The sequence below is a fragment of the Cotesia glomerata genome, linkage group LG2 (genome assembly GCF_020080835.1).
Source record: "Cotesia glomerata isolate CgM1 linkage group LG2, MPM_Cglom_v2.3, whole genome shotgun sequence".
NCBI lineage: Eukaryota > Metazoa > Arthropoda > Insecta > Hymenoptera > Braconidae > Cotesia > Cotesia glomerata.
The window spans coordinates 27,238,588-27,259,593 of record NC_058159.1 but is presented as its reverse complement, the minus strand read 5'-3'; the positions used below and the strand labels follow the sequence as shown (position 1 = coordinate 27,259,593).

General features: G+C 28.9%; 3 protein-coding genes, 1 long non-coding RNA gene and 1 other non-coding gene across 7 annotated transcripts; 2 read left to right on the top strand and 3 right to left on the bottom strand.

Annotated features, from left to right (window-relative positions):
- Window positions 1–126: 126 nt before the first annotated feature.
- Window positions 127–6,270, bottom strand: LOC123258552 (60S ribosomal protein L3). The gene is made up of 8 exons (XM_044718633.1): window positions 6,173–6,270; window positions 5,627–5,819; window positions 3,967–4,135; window positions 3,565–3,700; window positions 3,170–3,356; window positions 2,734–2,936; window positions 587–742; window positions 127–387 (listed from the first exon to the last, which is right to left on the bottom strand). Exons 1-8 carry the CDS (start codon window positions 6,173–6,175, stop codon window positions 187–189), a joined length of 1,248 nt encoding a protein of 415 aa, XP_044574568.1. The 5' UTR covers window positions 6,176–6,270; the 3' UTR covers window positions 127–186.
- On the top strand, window positions 5,088–5,782 carry LOC123258553. Its single transcript, XR_006508088.1, has 2 exons — window positions 5,088–5,191; window positions 5,581–5,782. It is a non-coding gene; the product is annotated as an uncharacterized LOC123258553 (long non-coding RNA).
- LOC123260243 lies at window positions 5,892–5,968 on the bottom strand. Its single transcript, XR_006508429.1, has one exon. It is a non-coding gene; the product is annotated as a small nucleolar RNA U43 (small nucleolar RNA).
- Window positions 6,271–7,199: 929 nt separating the features above from the next.
- On the bottom strand, window positions 7,200–15,035 carry LOC123260098 (kinesin-like protein KIF20B). 2 transcript variants are annotated; one of them, XM_044721037.1, is made up of 7 exons: window positions 14,877–15,035; window positions 14,315–14,795; window positions 12,069–12,693; window positions 8,143–11,209; window positions 7,587–7,738; window positions 7,382–7,506; window positions 7,200–7,311 (listed from the first exon to the last, which is right to left on the bottom strand). In XM_044721037.1, the coding sequence occupies exons 1-7, from the start codon at window positions 14,904–14,906 to the stop codon at window positions 7,256–7,258; spliced, it is 4,536 nt and encodes a 1,511-aa protein (XP_044576972.1). In that variant the 5' UTR covers window positions 14,907–15,035; the 3' UTR covers window positions 7,200–7,255. The 2 variants fall into 2 exon arrangements, with proteins under 2 accessions (XP_044576972.1, XP_044576971.1); XM_044721036.1 differs by having other exon boundaries at window positions 7,200–7,318; window positions 7,389–7,506.
- Window positions 15,036–15,314: 279 nt separating this feature from the next.
- On the top strand, window positions 15,315–19,910 carry LOC123260100 (enhancer of mRNA-decapping protein 3). 2 transcript variants are annotated; one of them, XM_044721043.1, is made up of 6 exons: window positions 15,315–15,485; window positions 16,547–16,724; window positions 16,799–17,052; window positions 17,135–17,280; window positions 18,948–19,199; window positions 19,281–19,910. In XM_044721043.1, exons 2-6 carry the CDS (start codon window positions 16,567–16,569, stop codon window positions 19,875–19,877), a joined length of 1,407 nt encoding a protein of 468 aa, XP_044576978.1. In that variant the 5' UTR covers window positions 15,315–15,485; window positions 16,547–16,566; the 3' UTR covers window positions 19,878–19,910. The 2 variants fall into 2 exon arrangements, with proteins under 2 accessions (XP_044576978.1, XP_044576977.1); XM_044721042.1 differs by having other exon boundaries at window positions 15,316–15,485; window positions 17,132–17,280.
- Window positions 19,911–21,006: the final 1,096 nt, after the last annotated feature.

Sequence of the window (21,006 nt, the reverse complement as noted above, 5' to 3'; positions counted from 1 at the left end):
TAGACTTATGTCAATATAAAATATTTTATTTACAAAATTAATTAAAGTTAAATTAATAAATTAATATATGAGTATGTATAAGGAATATTAAAGGTTTTTTGATAAATATAAAATATACAATGGTTATTTATGTAATTAAAAATTTTCTATTTATTGTGAGATGGATTTACAATAAACAGAAAAAAATCACTGAGCAGCAGCGGTTGAGGGAGCTGCAGCAGCGGTTTGAGCTTGTTCTTCGCGAATGCGGTCTTTCTTGAGGAGACCCATGAAGGAAGCCTTGTCGGCGGCGGTCTGGAAGCGACCGTGACCGAATTTGGAGCTGGTGTCGATGAACTTGAGGTTGATCTTCTCAAGAGCAGCACGTTTGGTGTGTACCAACAGGGACTGTAAATAAAAATCATTATTAACAAACTGCTCACGTGTTATTCAACAAAATCTGATTTTTTGTTGTTTTATTTTTCAGTCCTATCATTCAAGATCACAAATTTTTCATACAGATATTTTTTGGCTCTATCTGATATTCATCATAGAAAATTTTTTTTACAAAATTATTTAGTACATAAATAATTATTGAGATATTCACCTTACGAAGAGTGATGATACGTTTCTTGGGTCCCATGCAACAACCCTTGATCATGACAAAGTCGTTGTTGACTTCTCCGTAGTGAGGGAAACCTCCCATGGGTGTGATTGACTTCTCAGTCAGATCGTACTCAGTGGATGCATTGTTTTTGACAATCTGTAATTTATTTAAAAATAATTATTAATTTAGAAGTTTTGTAAATTTTTATTAATTAATTAAAAAATTAATGAATTATAATTTTATCAATTGGATTAGAGACCCAACTTGACCAATCAAGCTGAGTACTATGACACCAATTATTTAATCTAGCCCCATTTTAATTATAAAAATCAACGCTTCTCATTAAGAAGAAGAATCAACCTGTCTAGAGGCATAGCAATTTTTATTTTTATTTCAATTTATTAATTTATAATAATAAAAGCCATATATTATTAACAACTGTTTGATAGTGTGATGGAAATGATTAATGTCCATTATTATGATGATATTACACTGAGAAAAAAAAAATTTTTTTGTCCAAAAAAAATTCTTGGCTTAAGAATCGTTTAAAATAAATTTTGGTTTTTTGAGAAAAGAATATCAATATTCATCATGATAATAAAATATTGGCATTAATTTTGGTAGATGAACAAACGAATAGGATCATTCGAATAATAAAAAAAATAATTCGATGAGGGTAAATACCCCAATAGATGGACAGATATTATTTCTAAAAGCAATTACATTAGTTTTAAGAACAAAAATCTTAAGTCGTTATATTTTTTTATGTCTACAAATAGTTCTGAGAGCGAAAAGTATTTTTTTTTTTCAACTTTTCATTTATAATAATAGTTTTAAAAAATTATTTAAATTGGACGTCTCGAAGTTTTGCTCCGAGAGCGCCGCCGCTAGTAAGCGTGTGACAGATAGCTGGTGGACATTATTTGTTATTATTATTAAAAATAATAAAAAAAAAGTAAGATTTGTACATATAATTACGCTTATATTTCACTAACAAAGTTAGAAATATAATATTTTAATGATAAAATCGAAAAGAAATAATAGAATTTAGTGTCCATCTATTGGTGACACTTTTCTAACCTTTATCCAATAGATGGACATTGAGTTTATATGATGAATTTTCTTATTTTTTTTTTTAATTTTATTGGTGGATCAATGTGAGAATAAGAGTAAAGATTATAGCAAACAGACATGTACTGAAAATGAAAGTATTATTATTATTATTGAAGAAATTGAAGAGAAAAAAGAAAACGCTGAATAAAAGAGAAAATTGAGAGAAGGAAATTTAAAAGCAAAAGAGAACAGACCTATTAAAAGGAAGAAGAAGACAGCATAACGTTTTTAACGTTGTGTTTTATAAATTTATATTGATAATTTATTAATTATTAGTATTCTTTATATTAATATATTTTGTATGTTACTTTACATGAGAAAGCATCACGTGTTCAAAATTAATAAAATTACTTTATGATGTATTTTGAAAATTACCATCCGATTTATCACGTTTTCTCTTTAATTTTATCAAGCTTTATTTTTTAGTGGAAAAAATTAATAAATTAATTATTTCTGATATAAATAATGAATCGAAAATATCGCTTGTAAGTAGTGTCTATCTATTTGTATTGACTGTCCATCTACTGGAGTTTTGGACTTTTTCTTACATTTTTCTTCTTTATTAATTACTACAAAGTTTTATTTATGTTTTCCTGGTTAATTATATATTTTTACATAAATATAATTTACTTTATTACAACTTATCTGTATATTCCTATATTATTTTTTTAATAGAATACGAGAGTTTGCTTAACCGTCCATCTATTGGGGTATTTACCCTAATTCGAACAATTCTTGAGACAAGAAAATATATTCTTGAAAATTATCAAGAATATATATTCTTATAAGAAAATTTTCTCAAAAGTAGTACTTTTTTTTTCTCAGTGTAGAAACTATAATATTGTGTTTCTTCAAAATTTAGAGTCTTTGTAGACTAATATTTTATATTTCTATAGATGTTTTTCTTTTTTAATTTTGGATTATAGTGGAATTTAAGCAAATAATTACGTTACTCATTACTTACGATGTATAGTCACAGGGAATGTAATCGCATGATTTCATAAATTAATAATATTAATTGGTTATAAAATTACCTTTCCGTCTTTAGTGTGGATACCCTGTCCAATTCTGTAGATCTTTTTGTTCATTTCTGTACGGTGGTGGTATCCTTTCTGACCAGCACGAGCTACAGTGAAGGATACACGACTTGGATGCCATGCACCGATACAGGCTACTTTTCTCAAACCTTTGTGGGTCTTACGTGGCAATTTCTTTGTGTGCCAACGAGAAGTGACACCTATAATAAAAAAAAAATTAAGAATTAATTAAATAAGTCCAAAATTTTATTAAAAAATACATGGTTAAAAATTGATAAATAAATAAAATACGAATTATTATAGACTTCAGTAGGAAGGCAGCATGATTGTATCGTCAAAAAAATCAGATAATGCACATCATGTTTTTTCATCATTTAGTCTTTTAAGAAAACGTTTTTGATATATTTTTTTTTGGAAAATGAATTGATTATACCTTTGTATCCTTTTCCCTTGGTGACACCGATACAGTCAATCATCTCATCAGGAGCGAAGACGTTGGTGATAGCCACGGGCTTTTCAAAGTGTTCTCTTGCCCATTGAACTTTTTGTTCGATAGTTCCACCGTTCAATTGGATTTCCATGATGTTGGCTTTCTTTTGACGTTGTCTCAGGAGTTTCATCTGTAGATTGCGATCAATAATTAATTAATTAATAAATTAGTCATTTAAAATTTTTTAAATTAAAAAAAAAATGAAATTAATTAAAAAAAATGAAATTAATTAAAAAAAAATGAAATTAATTAAAATAAATGAAATTAATTCAAAAAAATGAATAAATTAAAAAAAATGAAATTAATTCTAAAAAATGAAATTAATTAAAAATAATTACCTGAGTGTGAGCAATAACACGGATGACCTTGCAGTACTTGATCATCTTGCTGAAATCTTTCTCAATAGATTTGCGTCCCAAGTCGTCGGTCCATTTTTTGCTGGCCTTAGTGAAAGCCTTCTTCTTGCTCTTGTACCTAGACAGAAGAAATGACAAACCGTCGTAACGTCGTCTGAAATAGTGACGATCTCATCGAGACGAGCGGAGATTGAACACTAATTTTGGAATAACCAAGAAACGAGACCGAGTCTCGTGGATAATTCCAATTATAATCCTCTCATCTTACGAGCGGAGAGCTGATGTTTTTTTTTTAGATCAATTTTGTTCGATAATAAAATTGACTATTTTATTAAAAAAAAAAAAAAAAAAAAAAAAATCTACTCAATTTTTTAAAATAATTACCAGTTCTTGTAGAAACGTCTGCGACAGTCCTCTGAAAGATGCTCAGCCCACACAGTGGTAAGAGCACGGAGACCATGAGGAGTCTCAATGTATCCAACAACACCAACGATCATCATTGGTGGAGTTTCGAGGATGGTTACTGCCTCGACAATTTCCTTCTTGTTTACCTCTGTAAGTAGAGTAAATAATAATTAATAAAATTCAATTTATTCGAAGTTAATTTAATCATTTTATTAATAATAATATTAATAAACTAATAGAATAGTTGAGAAAAAATGTACTCGACATGGTTTTTCTAATTTGTCCCTGTCCAATGGACTACAAAAAGATCAGAATAATGCCGTGCTACCGTACAATCCTATTTAAAATAGGCAACAGATTTTATTTCCGACATCGTGATTGGATTACTGTTACAGGCAAACAGGTCGGAATCACTATCTCTGGAAGAGGCTTCCAAGAGATAAAGACATCGGATTTTAATAATACTTGAAAATTATCAGACATTCAATTTTGTTTAAATTTTATACTATTCTTCTTTTTTTTTTTTAAAGAAAAAAATCAAAATTTTAGTCTGCTCATGAGTGAATAAAAAATAAATAGAATGGATAAAATTAAAAAATGCGGATTAAAAATATGATACTAAAATTAGCAGACATTTAATAATTTTTAATTTATTAAAATTACAAGTAAAAAATATTTTTAAAAAATTGCACTTAAAATTTTTCAAAATTTCTACAAGTTAAATTTTTTTAATAAAAAAATTATAAAAATTTTCCGATGTCGGCTAATTTAATTTTCATATAAAAAATTCAAATTTGCATCTTTTAAATTTTGATCTGACTATTTATAAAATTTATCAACTAAAAATTAAAAATTTTTATCGATCACACTCATTAAAATTAATTCAAAAATTAGCAAAATACAATCCAATGATTATTTCAACCACGTGATTACATTTTTTTTTTTTTTTTTTTTTCCAAGTTATGTAATAATTCTAATAATAATGCTAAAGAGACTGTACAAGCATGGTCTGCCCCAGTGGTCATTGCCCAATGGACTACCAAGAGGCATATGGAATATGCTGTGCATCTACACGACCGCCGAAGCAGGGCAGATTTAATCTCCGACGCCGTGGCGACGAACATACCGCACGGGATCAAACGGCTCGTTGCCACTACTCTGAAGGACCAGTGAAACACCTATCCAACAGGAGTATAAGCGTCGGGTTTTTAATAACCCTTCAGTACCCACGTTATTCGGCTCATCTTCTTTACTTTCGCGATGAGAAAAAATCGCACATTTAATTAACATACGATCTAAACAAATATGTCGGCGGAGCGCTGATCGAAAAGAGTTGATACACGCCGTAGGGAGCCTAATAGCTCGATTTGTAACAACCTTTAATACTCTCACGATAAGAAAAAATCTTATGGTCTTCAAAAAAAAATTTTTTTTTATATATGATGAAAATAAGTAATTTCTTGATAAAGACGTAAAAATTTTTAGAAGGTAAAAAAAATTTCAAGTGGTCTTTCCATTTGAATTTAAAAAAGTAATTAAAATTAAAACTGAGCGCGAATAAAATTCTCATAATGTGGATACTGAAGGGTTAAGATTAAAATAAAAATGAATGCTAATAAAATTATTGACTGATGCTTACTTGAACCAGGACGGTCAGCTTCTCGAACCACATGAGTCATACCGGCTTTGTAACCGATGAAAGCGGTCAAATGCACTGGCTTGCTCGGGTCATCTTTTGGGAAAGCCTTTACTTTACCACGGTGACGTTGGGATCTTTTTTTTGGGTAGAATCCCATGGACCCATGACGGGGTGCACTGAATTTACGGTGAGACTGAAATTGTAAAAAAATTAATTAGTACATTGAAATTCAATTAAAAAAAATAATTATTTTTTATTTTTTTTATTTATCAGACCGCCCTAGAATAATATCTTCAAGGTTGTTCAGTTTAAACCATAAACTTTTAGAATCTAAATCATCATGTTAAATTTTTTGGTTACACGCGTGGCATCAAGCCATTGCTTGGTAGGAAATTAATTAAAAAATAAATCTCAAAATAGATTTAATCAAATAAATAATTATGCAATTATAAATAATTTAGTTTAACAAAAATAATGGAGTAATTTTTAATGGATATTTGTTAAAGATGTTAACAAAAAAAACAGATTTTATAAAAATATGCTTACCATGATGAAGTCCACGAGAAAATGAACGAGTAAAAGGACTGGCTTCGCGGTGTGAGCTGAAATTATTTTCTCAGTGAGTAGATGGCGCTTTTAATGTAAATTACCAACTTAAAAATAAATCACGTGGAGTACCAACTTGTAAATAAAATAAAATCATTGAGAGGAAGTCACTCATGTTCTCCTGGTGTTATTTTTCCTAATGATTAAAAAATAAATTGATATTTTTATTAAAAACTAAGGAATTGGCGAGAGCACTTCACTTAGTAGAATAATTTTAACTAGCAACATAAATAAAATTTTGCTTTATTAAATAATGACTTTTGTTAAATTGCACTTTACTTTTTTAACTATTGATGTTTTTAAAGAAATAAGCTCATCCCGATGTTACACTCATCAAGAGCTTTCATTTGAGTACCCACATGCATTTTCATATATACATATATATAATATATATAAATATATGAAAAATTGATGTGGGTACTCAAATGAAAGGTCTTGATGAGTGTAATGTCAGGATGAGCTTATATCTTTAAAAATGTCAATAGTTCACGAGATACAAGGTCATTTCTTAATTATGTGTCTAGAAATAGAGCATTTTCGAATGCAGCCTAAATACTTATCATCATAAATTGACTATTGGTGAGAATGATATGAAACCATGAAAAGGCACAAATTCAAGTCAAGACTTTTCCAACGAAATCAAATTTAACCATAAAAACCCATTTTTATCATATAAATGCACTGGCCAAAAAATTTTGCTTATTCTCTTAATAATATAGATTTATAAAATGCAATTTTATAATTCAAGGGAATAAAAAAAAATACTAAATATAGTAGAGGTAAATTTTAAATAAAGTGAAATTAACTAATTATGTAAAAATATTAAAAAATCATAAATTATAGAAAATTCAATTGTATTTCTTTTATAATATAAAACATAAATTATAATTACAATCGGGTAGAAAATTTTTAAAATTTATACACTAACTATTAATTAAAAAAATACATTCAAATATTTGTTTTTTTGGAGTAAATTATTTAACTATAAGAAAATTAAACTTAAATTAATTAATATAAAAATTATCATTTATTCCTACGCGTTCTTAAAGAGCGAGTCGATGGAGTTGGCGATGGGGACGGCGCATTCTGTAAAATTTTTTTTAATTAATAAAAAATAATAACTTTTTATTTACTTGAAAAAATTAAAAAAAATTACCTCCGGAGTCATTTCGATTGCTATTACTCCGTCTTCAACCGCTGTATATAATCTTCTTCCCCGAGTTTTCCTACCCGTTGACGGACAAGCTTTAGCTGTTGTTTTACGCGTAGATCTCCTGAAATAATAATTAACAATTTAATAATTTAATTAATTGAACAAATATAAAATTCATATTAAAGTTTTACAAGTACATACGTTGATTCTGTCTCAGATATTTCATCGATAGTTACATTCGGAATGGGAGAAGTTGGTTCGAGTACTTTGCGCGCTCTCCTGCCTCGTCGTTCGGTAACAGACTCATCTTCGGAAGTTTCTTCTTTGGGAGGCTTGTTTTCTCTTAATTTATACTAAAAGAATTTTAAATTAATAAACAAATAATAGAAAAATAAGTCAGTTATTATAGATACTGAAATTAGGAGACATCTGTGAATTTTTTGGATTTTTATAGGAAGTAAATCATTATAAAAATATTTTAATATAAAAATTCGACATCTAGAAACTAAAAAAAGTTTCAAGTGTAAGTTTTTTTTTATAATAGATTTATAATAAAAAATTAAAAAAAAATACAACCCAAAAAGATCTCAACGTACCACTCTTAACAGTTAAAGTCGGCGATATGACCACAGCAGTTAAAACCGACTCTAAATAATTAAAAAAAACAACAACAACAACAACAAATGTCAAATGTCTGCTGATTTCAGTAACATAGTTATTAATAAATAAATAAAAAAAAAAAAAAAAAAAAAAATACCTGAGATCGATCACTGGAAGGAGCACGGAACTCATCTCTAGGCGTGTTGTGGCCTTTGACTAGGAAAGTTTCCTGCATTTTCTTGACTTCTCTTTTATGCTTTTCCACGTCTTCATCTTTAGTTTTAACTAAAGTTTCATACTTCTTAATCATTTCTTCTTGATTTTTCTTAAAAGTTTCCAGCTCGTGTTCTTTACCCTCAATCGTCTTTTGATAATTAGCTTCAAGATTACTAAATTCATCCAGCTCTTCTTTGTACTTCTTAACCGCTTTTCTAAGCTCATCAATTTCGCGATCCATGTTGTTAATTTTAGTCTGTAATTTTTTATTTAATTTATCAAGCTCAGACAACTTTTCTTTCGCCTCATCGCGCTCTTTAATCATCAACTTCAACTCCTTCTCAGTGACATCATTAGCTTGTAACTTAATCGAGTCTTTTATTTCTTTCTGAAGATCATTAATCTCTCTATCCTTCTCCCCCAGCGTCTTCTCCAGCTCTTCAATCTTTTCCTCCAACACCTTCTTAGCTTTCTCCAATTCTCGTTGCTTAGCAGACAATTCTTCCATCAATTTATCCACAGCATTCCCAGATTCCTCTTTAAACTCTTTCAATACTTTACTTTCTTCATTAAGTCGATTTATTTCTCTATTCAACTCTTCAATTTGCCTTTTCAATTCTTTCTTATCCTCCAGTTCCTTTTCAACTGAACTCGCCAGACGTTCTTTAACCTCCAGATCATTTTTAATAAAATCAATTTTATTCCTCGCTTCAATTAATTCTTCATCCTTCTTTTTAAGCTCGCTTTCACAAGCTTCTTTCAACTCCATCAATTTAACATTCTCTTCTTTAAGACCTTCAACACGCTGCTCATATTCCTCCAACCTCCTCTCCAGCTCAACCTTAACATCCTCCTTTTCAGTCAATTTACTCGTAAATCTCTCAACCTTCTTCTTAGCTTCCGACAGTTCTTTTTCAATATTACCAAGATCACTCCTATAATAATCCCTAGAAGTTTTCAAAGATTCATTTTGCCCTTCCAGTTCCTCAATAGTCGCCTTCAGAGTCTCAATCTCAGCCAAGTACTCTGAAATTTTCTTTTCATTAAACTCACTAGATTTTTTCGCTACTTCCATTTTAACCAACCGATTTTTCACATTCTCCAACTCATCAGACAATTCCGTCACATGTTCCAGTTCTTCTTTGTACTTGGCCTCCATTTCAAAGAATTTATTTTTCTCTTTTTCCAACAGGCATTCAATAACATCTACCTTATCACTGTCAATACTAAACGACGTCTGAAGAGCTTTATGATCAACTGACTCAATAAAACTAGTCTGATTGCTCTGGCTTGCAGTGCTCGGTGAAGTAGTCTGACTATTTCCATCACAAACCTCCTTAACCTCCTTTACATCATCCTTGCCAACCTTAAACGGGCTTGTCTGGGTAGCAACTTCCTCTTCAACAGAAGTATTTGGCTTAGCCATCGTATATTCCATAATTTTATCCAAACGCTCTTTCAAATCATGACAATTATCCTCAGATTCCATCAGCTTACGCTCAAGTTCATCAATCTTCACAATTTTATCCGCTACTTTTTCTTTTAACAAAACAATTTCATTTTCAGCAGCCTCTAATTTATCTTCCAGGTCACCAATAATTTCATTAGCATCAGAATTTCTGTCCTGAATTTCCAGGACAGTTTCTTTAGTGCTCTCCTTGTACAATTGCTTCAAATTTTCATACTCATCCGTAAGCTTCAGCAGTTTCTGGCTCTGGCTGTCTATAATCTCTTCATACTCTCTAAGAATAATTTCTTTCTGGCTCAGAGTATCTTCAGTATTATGAAACTCTTGCCGTAAGTCACAGAGCTCTTCATCTTTATGCGCCAATTCAATCTCCAATTTATTAACCTGACTATTTTTGCTATCAATTTCATTCCTCATTTCAATAAAGTCTTTTTTAGCTTCGTTTAATGTGTACTCGTGAAGTTTCTTCTTCTTTTCGCAATCGCTGAGCTGCTGTTTAAGCTCTTCTATGTAAGCTTCATTTTTGCCATTAACATGTGAATTTTCTAACGCCACAACAACGTTCCTAGTTGTTTTTAATTCTTCTTTAGCAAGACTGAGTTCATAAGTAGCTGAATTTTTCTGAACGAGTATCTCATCTTTTTCCTTCAACGCTTGCTTCAATTTATTCTTCAGTTCATCAACTTTTGAATTTAACTGCCGTACTTGTATTTCTAATTCACCTTTGCTTGTGTCCATGTCATCATAATCATCCTCCTCATCATCATCATAATCTTCGGAACGTTTCCTTTTATAGGATTTAACTGCCTGCAGTTTGTTTTGATAGAAAGTTTCAACTTTATCCAGCTCCCATTCATGAAGAGTCTGATGCTCGGCTTCTATATTACGCAACCTTGCTTGATGGTCTTCTTCCATCTTCTTGATAGTCGCCATATAATATTTGCTAATTTCCTCACGCGTAGCAAGATCTTTTTTAAATGCTGAAGATTTTATCTGAGCAATTTCTTTGCGCAATTTTTCATTTTCTTCCAGCACTTGTTCGTAGTCTTCAGCTGGTACGTATCCCATGTCTTCAACGGAGGATTGATCATCAATACTTTCAAGGTCACATTCAATAGGTGGTTCGTCCCAATCAGTGATAGTATTTTTAGTTTGTAAAACAAGATGTGAAAATCTGGTTTTTGACCTGCGAGTTTTCTTCAATTTTGGTTGTATGATTATTTTTTTGGCTATCGCAGCAAAATTTAAGACGTTTTGCGTTTCAACGTATAAATTTGGCGATGGGTTTACATTTACAATCAAGGCAATTGGTTCTTTGCCAGACAAAGCCGTCTGGAAGAGTCTGGTTAATTTTGACTCACGGAACGGTCCAATTACTTCACTACGCTGCTGCTTCACTGTCTGTACTTCATAGATAGACTTTAAACAACGTCCCAACACCATCAGACTCGTGTTAATATTTTGTGCCTCTTTCAAACGATCTCCAATGTTTAGAGTTTTCTTCAATCGCTCAGAGCCAGCTAAATCACAGAAAGTGAACCTGAAAAATATTCATTGAATTATAAAAGTTAAATTATAAAACAAAACTTTTTTTGTTTAGGGTAGTTCGGTCATAAATGCACAATGAGATTATTGTAATTAAAAATGATATTTTAGCACAGAAAGTATGGGTGGAAAGTGAGAAAATCACAAATATTAATGGTTATTGCATTGAAAGGATTTTAAGATCGTTTCTTTTGAAATATTGAGTATGTCTACAAAAATCATTCTTTTTTAAGATATTATATTTTAAGTTTATTTTATTCTGAATGATAACATTTCTGGTGTACAAATAGTGATTATAAATTATGGATTATAAATTAGAAATTATAAACTAGCAATTAGTGATTAATAATCAATTATTGATTAATAAAATTTTTTTTTTTTTTTCTTCTCTCAGATCTCTCGGATCTCTAAATTCTTAATCTATCTTCTCTTTATAGATGCTATTTATTGTATATATACATTACTAAACATTCTACACATGAAAATGTAAATATACTTGTAAATTGCCGAAGGCGTTTCTTTACAAATAAATAAATAAATAAATAAAAATCTTCATTCATTCTAAAATAATACATCGTCACTTTTATCCATAATCCCGACAGTTTAAAAAAACTGATACTTGTTAGAATGATATACTTAAAATAATCCAAAGAAATATTGAAAATTTTTACCATGCAGTTTTTTATAAATTGCAAATAAACTGACTAGTTAAAGAAAAATAACCATTAGTAAAAGCGAATAAGAGATAACTCGTGAGAAAGACAGCACTAGCGAGTGAAAAGGAAAGAAATAGCACAAACTTTATGTCCCGAGTGAACTACCTAAAAAAAAAAACAATAATTAATAATACTCACGTGCTCATCTCGACAGACTTAATATCATTTTCTGAAAAATATCGCAACAGCCTGACGGTGAATATACAATGAGAACGTGAACTACGCGCATTCAATGCCGTAGCAGCTACTTTTAGATTATACTGTCCAGCCATCAAGACTTGGTAGGCTTCGCAGCTAGAATTTACAAAAACTGACTTTAGTCCTTTGATATAAGTCGCGCCTTGGTTGTCAGTCGCGAGCTTCAAAATTGGACGGCGTTTGGATGTATCATTGGACAGTAGGTCGTAAATGGTCTCATTATAAATTTCGGCAAACGAGACCCAGACTGCACAGTGAGCGTCTGTAGACTCGCGAGCTCGAAACTCTGGAACTTCTTTTTCAAGTACTTGTTGCATTTTTTTAAAAGCGTTTATATACTGATTTCGATCTGTTGATCCGTAGGTCAACAGCTTGTTTTTGTTCTCTATTTCAAGACACTTTTCAGATGAGGATAATTTAACCACTTCGCTGTGATTCAGTGGTTTAAAGTGAGGTGCTTCTTTTGGGTTGATGTGTGCAAATATGTGCTCTAGACTTCGAGGAATTAGGCCGGGTTCCATAGCAGTACCTTGAAGAGTAAATGATTTTCCGGAGTTTGTTGTACCTGTAATAATATTTATTATTTAATAAATATTATTTAATATTTAATAAATATTATTTAATATTTAATAAATATTATTTATTATTTAATAAATATTATTTAATATTTAATAAAAAGTATGCTAACAGCGTTAGGGTGGATGAATATAAAATAAAATAGCGAATCATTTATAATTGCTGCATATTGATACATAAAGTTATTTTGAATGAGAAACCTAATTATTTATACAAAAACATTGTAAGAATAGAAAATAAGCATTGTTATTATACCAGAAGTAGCTATTCAATTAATATAGCGCCAACCCGCACTCATTCAGCGGAAAAAAGTATTGTGTATAATGGTTTAGACTACTATAATAAATTGCCCGAAGCGATTAGAAAATAAAACAGATTAATAAGCTTTAAAAGAGTTTTAAAAGAATGTATAAAAGAAAAATATTGACTAATTATTTATAAGTAATTATAATTGAAAAAGATATATTAATATTGATTTAATGTATAAAAAATAGCTTAATGCTAATCAAATAAATATTGTTATTATTATTTATCATTTATAATAATATTTATTATTTAATAATTTATTTTTTAAAAAGAATTATTGAGACAGTACGTAAACTTTACGAATTTATATAGTTTATTTAATTTATATTATTGATGAAAATTAAGTTAGCCGATATTTAAAAATTTTTAGAAGTTTTTTTTATTGAAAAAGTTATTAAGGTAAAAGACCCAGCTATTGAAGCTTGCCTAGTTATTGACACTTGCAATTTTATTTTAATTAAAAAGAAAAAAATCGACTCTAATAAATTAATAAATATAATTTTTGAATTATAAATTTTAACATAATTGATTTTTTGAGAACATTTTATTTTTTTAATTAGAATAAAATTGCAAGTCTCAAATAACTCGGTCAGTGTCAATACTTGGGTTTTTACCTTACAAAAAAATAAAAAAAAATTTTTCATTTGTAAAAAACTTGAAAAACTATGAGTGCAATTTATATAAAATATTTTTTTGTTCTAATTTAATTATTAAAAAAAAATTTTAAACGTCGGCTAACTTTAGTATTATATGAAAATTAAGTTAGCCGATATCTAAAAATTTTTTTTAATTGAAAAATTATTACAAAAAAATAAAGAAAATTTTTTATTTGTAAAAAACTTGAAAAACTACAAGTGCAATTTTAAAAAAGTATTTTTTTGTATGAAAATAAAATTAACCGACATTTCAAAATCTTTAGAAATTTTTTATTGAAAAAATTTCAATTAAACAATTAAAAAAAAATTTTCACATGTAAAAAAACTTGAAAAACTATAAGTGCAATTTTTAGTTGTAATTTAATTAATAAAAAAAATTTAAAAATTTTTAGACGTCTGCTAACTTTAGTGCCATTTTTTTTGTTCTAATTTAATAAATGAAAAAAAAATTAGAAACGTCGGCTAATTTTAGTATTATTAGTATTATAAATTATTGTGAGAAAAAATATTTCATGACAATTATTCTGACAACAAATGTCATTAAAGTTAATCGAAATTCATCAACATATTTACTATTATTTAATTTATCCATTGAAAAATAAAATAATAATAATGTCACTTATTAAAATCAAAATAAAAATAACTTACCATAAGTCATAATCGTAGCATTTTGTCCTGTCAAAAAATCCGGCATTTGTGGTTGCAAAACACGTTCAAAAAATTGTCCCTGCGAAACTTCAGGACCAAAAGTTTCAGTGAAGATGTACTTCCGACACACCAAGTCAGCTGACGAAGACCTGATAGAGGAATGTGAATCTTGACTGGGTAGCTTGGTAAGCAAAGTCGAGGAACTAGTGATACGATAAGCATCTTCCTCCTGGGCTGTAAGCTTCACATTTTTGTTGAACGGCTTTAATCTCAAGTATACCTTTATTGTCTGCGCCGATGACACGTCCAAACTTGCAACAGTTTCTTCAACCTCGTACACCGAATACAGGTTTTTCTTCGTTTCTACAGAAGGTCCAGGTCGTTGTCCATAAGACAAGATACTCGGGTCTCTTCCGTAAATGTATGACATTTCTCCAGTTCCTATAGACAGAGGTCTGATCGGATCCAGGGTCTCGTCCAGCTACAAGCACCGGCAAATAACAAAGACATTTATTTTTTTTAATTTAATATGAAAACAATTAAACAATTTTGATTTACTTACCTTGGATTCATGTTCATTATTCCCACTCATTTTTATTGCGTTTGTTTATAAAAATTCATTCAATAATTACGTTTAAATTGTTTAAAAAAATACTAAAATATCAGAGCGTCATTTTCACACTCTTTCCCTCTGAAATGTATCAACTAAAATGGTTGTTATAAAACGGTTGTAAAAGTTTTTAAAATCCTAGCTCGCTATTGGTCTGTACCGTCAACTATTGGCATTCAAAATTATTTAAGGTCTCCATCTGTCGGAGTTTTTAACAACTAAACATCAGTACTGTTTTTTTTTATTTTTTTAAATTATCTTCTTTATCAATAGAGATCTTCGCACACGTGTACACTCTGTTGACAATTCTCAGAATTAATTATCATGCCTATTTTGTGTTTTATTTTTTTCTGTTATTATCACTATCATAATAATTTTTTTTTGTAAAATTTCATAGTTAAAGAGTACATGAAGTGTAAGGAGTGATCTGTTGGACTACTGTGTGGATCGGTATTATTTTGCAATTACGAGACTTTAATTGAATGAATTTAATAAACAGGATTTTAATAAGCTCAAGTTATTATTATTTTCACTCATTATATTTATTTAATACCATACAAGGTTTGTAGTTACTTTTATTTAGAAATTCAAAAATAAGGTTATCAATATGATAACTGATGTACAAATTTTTTATACTGAAAATAACTAATTATTTTTTTGTTGAGTAAAATTTTGATAAAATTCATGACATTAAAGTTGAACATTTTTTTATTTTTTTTAACAAACAAATTTTTTCCAAAAAGTTATTTTAAAAAAATTGCATTTTTTATTTTTTTCAATTTCTACACGTCAATTTTTTTTTCTAATTTTTTTTACAATAATTTATTTCTTAAAAAAATTGTTAAAATTATTAAATGTCTGCTAAATTAATTTTCATATAAAATTCATGACATTAAAGTTGACCATTTTTTATTTTTTTTTTAACAAACAAATTTGTTCCAAAAAATGATTTTTAAAAAATTGCATTTTTTATTTCTTTCAATTTCTATGTCAATTTTTTTTACAATAATTTATTTCTTAAAAAAATTGTTAAAATTATTAAATATCTGCTGAATTAATTTTCATGTAAAATTCATGACATTAAAGTTAGCAGTCGCTTGACCATTTTTTAATTTTTTTTAACAAACAAATTTGTTCCAAAAAATTATTTTCAAAAAATTGCATTTTTTATTTTTTTCAATTTCTACATGTCAATTTTTTTTTTATAATTTTTTTTTGCAATAATTTATTTCTTAAAAAAATTATCAAATATCAGCTAAATTAATTTTCATATAAAATTCACGTTGTTATTTATTTATTTATTTATTTAACAGTACATTGAACCCTACAGCAATGCCAATGATTGGGTTCCATAGAAAAGAAATGAATATAACAATTGTTTTATTATAGTAAAGCTTAAATATAAAATTAATAGTAGTAAGTCTATGCTTTATCTGATAAATTGATCATATATTATTTGATAGTAATTAACAATTAGACAGGATGCACTAAGTCAGTGTCCAATTGAGTTATTAAAAATTATTTCATCTAATAGATGATTTTTTTTGCTTGATATTTTTAGTAATATTTTTTATTTATATATTTATCAGTAACAGATAAGTTATAATTGAATTATCTTGTAGGTCGCCAAAAAATATAAAAAATGTCACAAAAATTTGTCGGTTGTATGGTGTCAATAAAGTGCGTTGATGATTTGGGTACTTATCAGGGTCAAATAATTAATTTCAATCGACAAACTGTTACTATTTCAAAAGCATTCAAAGATGGAATTCCTCATTCTTCGCAACAGGTTACTATCAAGTACGTATTTTTTATTATTTACATTAACAATATTATTGAACTAAATTATATAATGTAATTTTATTGTTTATTAGTGCCAGAGATATACAAAATTTGGAAATAATATCAACAGAAGAGGCTGGAGCTAAGGAAGTACCAAGTCAGAATAAAGTTACTGTTAAAAGGCCTATCGCTAAACGTGCTAACAGATCTGTCTCTGAGTGTATTCCTCCTTCGACGCCTCCTTCAGTAAGCCAAAATCAGAATCAGAATCCAGTACAAAACTCGGTAAAAAAAACCACCGAGCAAAGTCATCCTGAGTACCCAGTTAATGGACGAGTTGTCGCTGGTATTTTATTATTTTTTTATTTAAATTTTCTTTTTATAAAAATTGTAGGATTTCTATTAAATTTATTAATTATTCACAGCAGAGACGAATGCTAAATTTAATCAAAAGAGAGTCACACAGAGACAAAAGTGGCAGGAGAGAGATGAACAGGCTTTTGGTACTCCAATTGATCAGTCTATGAATCAAGATTTTGATTTTGAAAAAAATCTTGCTTTGTTTAATAAAGAAGTAAGTTCGTTGGAATAAAAATTAAAATAAGCATAAGTAATAATAATAATAAAAAAAAAATTGATAGAGCTTAAACAAAAAAAAAGGCCATTCGGCAGCCGAAATAGAAGATAGATTTCATCTATCTATACTAATAAATGGAGAGCCGGTTTTTTTTTGTCTGGTTATACTGCGAAAACTACTGATCCGATCGGAATGATACTTATACCATAAGATGCAGCGTGTTTCAGAGAATGTTTTAGTATATGATATGTTGGTTATTACTTATCCGGAACTTATATTTTTTTGACTTAGAAATAATGAATTTTTATTGCAACTAAATTTATTCTATTCGATTGTCATTTGTTTAAGAAGGGTTTATATTTTTTCTCTCTCTCGCTCTCTATTGGACAAACGAAAGTATCTCTGTCATACTTGTACAACTTATGAAATCTTAAAATGGATTTTATGCATAAATAAATGAAAATTTTCCAAAAAAGCGCTTCGCTCTTCGATAGATAATTTAATTATCTATCGAAGAGCGAAGCGTTTTTTTCAAAATTTTATCTTATTCATGAGCAAAACTCGTTTGAAAATCAACTATCAACCGCTCTTTTAAAATAAATTTTTTAATTCTATTGGTTATGTTTATATACTAGGCAGATTTCTTCACTTATGAGAACTGCAATTTCTTTAACTAAAACTTTCAATGCTCATTACAAATTTTTTTTTTTTATATCAATTATTATTTATTTTTGTGAGAAAGACACGGGAATGTTATAATGATTGCACATTGAAAGTTACAATGAATATTAAGTTAGAATAATTACATGGATAAAAGGTGGATGCCAATTCGATAGAATTTGGAATCTGTGCAAGTCAAAACAATACTCTAATTAAATTTAAAGTCTAGATCTAAAAATGCAGTTCTATAAAGCGCCCAGCGAAGTGGGCGAGTAGCAACTAGTAATGAATAAAAAAAAAAAAGCTAAGTACTAGGATTGTATAAAAAAAAACCATTGCTACAAGAAATTTCATAATTAGCATAACGACATAGACATAATTTTGAGACTTCACATATATGACACTTAAACTGAAGTAAATTTAAAGAGCTTTCAGATGCAATTTACAGAGATTTTATAAGTCATCCCATTCAAAAGTTATTCGAGTAAAAAAGTGAAGAAATATGAATTTTTATGATTTTGAAATTTTGGCATTTCTAAATTACTTAATCGATTAAGCTCATCTTTGAACTTGACTTTGGTACCTATCTGAAGAATAAGTATGTTGAGTTTAGTGGAGATCCGTTGCTAATTGTAGACACTATCGTCCTGACAAGTCGCGTTATTTCTCATATATATATATATATATATATATATATATATATATATATATATATATATATATATATATATATATATATAAATATTTTTGAAATGTCGAGAGTAGAGCACAATTTTAACGCTTCGCTTATGAGGCGTGCAATAGATATATAAATACATACATATATAAACTTTTGAACCATATGTATTTTCTGAATCAGCTTGATGAATTGCATCGAAATATATATAAAAATTTTTTAAAAGTTCCGTCATGAGGACCAATGCAATAGTTAGATTTCTATTAAATCTACTAAAAAAGGTGACAATGTTGAATTTATTTAATAAAAAATTTTTTTTTACTTACAGGCTGTATGGGAGGAAATAAATTCATTGAAACCAGACATAGTAAGACAATCAGAGAGTAATAGAGGAAAATATCGTCACGACGAGAATGTTATTGTATCCAAACCGACTACTCTGAGACAAATAATTGTCCCAGTGAGTGACGAGCGTGAATATGTGACGGACGACGGTCTTGTGATACCCAGCATCACTGTAGATCTTCACAGACAGCTAATAGGCGCCGCTGACCGTCTGGGAATCAGTTGGGAGCGACGAGTGAGTTTTATATTTATATATATGTAATACAATATACCTAAATAGAGAGCTTTAAATTTATTATATATGTTATCTTAATAGGTTGAATTAATGGGCCGAGCCGGAGCGGAAATAATAATCCAATTGCTGGGTGGCGCTCATCGTTTAAACCCGAAAAATGCTCACCAGTGGCCGACAATCGTAGCATTGTGTGGACCTCACCGTACTGGAGCCGCTGGAGTTAATTGTGCACGACAGTTATCAACTCATGGTATTAAAACAGTAGTTTATGTTGAAAATTCAGAAAATATTTCGCTACTTCAGGAGTTGTCGTTGTACAAAATGACGGGAAACAAAGTTGAGACTAAAATAGATAAATTAGCGTCAGTTGTTGATCTTATTATTTTGGCACTTTATGATGAGCATTCACCTAAAAACAGTATTCCAGCGGTTGCCAAATGGGTCAACAGCAATAAAGCTCCTGTCCTTGCTATCGAACCGCCTTCAACTGGGACTCCCGGTATCTTGAGTAAATTTAGTCTTGTTGGTGGATTACCATTATCACATAGCCCCGATAACGGTAGATTGTATCTTTGTAATTTGTCGTTGCCGAACAAAGTTTTTACAGATGTCGGAATAACTTATCGATCACCATTCGGCCCTAAATTTGTTATTCCACTTCACTATGACGACTCTTAACACTATTTTTAAAATAAATAAATCTAATATTAATTACAATCCATTATTATGACATTATAGTGAGTTTAATACGACAGTGACAATTTATTTTAATTATCAATAATATATTGTACTACTGTCATATTTCATTCTTTAGAATAATTGTTCATTACTTCATTTTTTTTATCCATTAATTCATTTGATTAATTATCTCTATTATTATTTTAATCCTCATGTTTGGCAGTTACACATCTTGACTCCAAATTACTCAACTCTGCGACATACTGTACTCAACACAAAAAATTGAATAACTTTAAAAAAAAAAAAAAAAAAAACTTTACTCAATTCTTTCACTACTCGATACTAACTTTACTCAACGCTAAGTTTACTCAGAACCAACTATATTTAATAAAATCTTTACTCAATAGTATTTTATAAGTGATGGCGCGCTTTTAAAAATCTCTATTCAATATTTTTTTATTTAATAATATTTTATTCGGTAAAAATAAAACTGTATTCAAAATTTCTCAGCTCTGTGCAATCTGCACTCCAACAAAATAATTTAATAAATTTAAAAAAAAAAATTTTACTATATATAGATATTAGAGTGGCGCAAAAAAACTGATTATTTTTTTTTTTTTAGTCTCGAGTGAAAAAATGTTAGTTTTTGATGTTTTAAGAGCTCTCTCCAGAGGACAGCTTAAAAAAAAATTTTTAAGAGGTCGCTCCAAATTTTTTTAAATTTCAAAAATCGAACTTTTTTTTTTTTTAATTTTTTTTCTCGTTGTGTCATAATTTTATAAACAAAAAAAAAAGGTTTTCGTGAAAGTTTCAGTTCAAAATGTGAATTTTAAAAGGTCGCTCATAATTTTTTTCTAATTTATTAGTGACTATTTAATTGGATTAGCATTTTTTGACTCTGAAATTTAAAAACAAATTATGAGCGACCTTTCAAAATTTTAATTTTGAATTGAAACTTTCAGGAACTTATTTTTTTTTGGTCTATAAAATTATGAAGTAACGAAAAAAAAAATTAAAAAAGAAAAAAATTTCGATTTTTGACGATTTTTGAAATTTAAAAAACTTAAAAATTTTTTTTTGAGCTGTGCTTAGGAGTGAGCTCTTAAAACATCAAAAACTAACATTTTTT

What these genes read in the sequence shown, in the direction of transcription:
- LOC123258552 (XM_044718633.1), bottom strand. An exon ending in TCCACACTAAAGACGGAAAG is followed by an intron (nt 743 to 2,733) that starts GTAATTTTATAA and finishes AATAAATTACAG; the next exon opens with ATTGTCAAAAACAATGCATC. An exon ending in GTATCATCACTCTTCGTAAG is followed by an intron (nt 388 to 586) that starts GTGAATATCTCA and finishes TTTTATTTACAG; the next exon opens with TCCCTGTTGGTACACACCAA.
- LOC123260098 (XM_044721037.1), bottom strand. Translation starts at nt 14,906, where the DNA reads ATGAGTGGGAATAATGAACATGAATCCAAG. An exon ending in ATAATGAACATGAATCCAAG is followed by an intron (nt 14,796 to 14,876) that starts GTAAGTAAATCA and finishes CGGTGCTTGTAG; the next exon opens with CTGGACGAGACCCTGGATCC. An exon ending in AATGACTCCGGAGGTAATTT is followed by an intron (nt 7,312 to 7,381) that starts TTTTTAATTTTT and finishes TACAGAATGCGC; the next exon opens with CGTCCCCATCGCCAACTCCA.
- LOC123260100 (XM_044721042.1), top strand. Translation starts at nt 16,567, where the DNA reads ATGTCACAAAAATTTGTCGGTTGTATGGTGTCAATAAAGTGCGTTGAT. An exon ending in TCGCAACAGGTTACTATCAA is followed by an intron (nt 16,725 to 16,798) that starts GTACGTATTTTT and finishes ATTGTTTATTAG; the next exon opens with TGCCAGAGATATACAAAATT. An exon ending in TTGCTTTGTTTAATAAAGAA is followed by an intron (nt 17,281 to 18,947) that starts GTAAGTTCGTTG and finishes TTTTACTTACAG; the next exon opens with GCTGTATGGGAGGAAATAAA.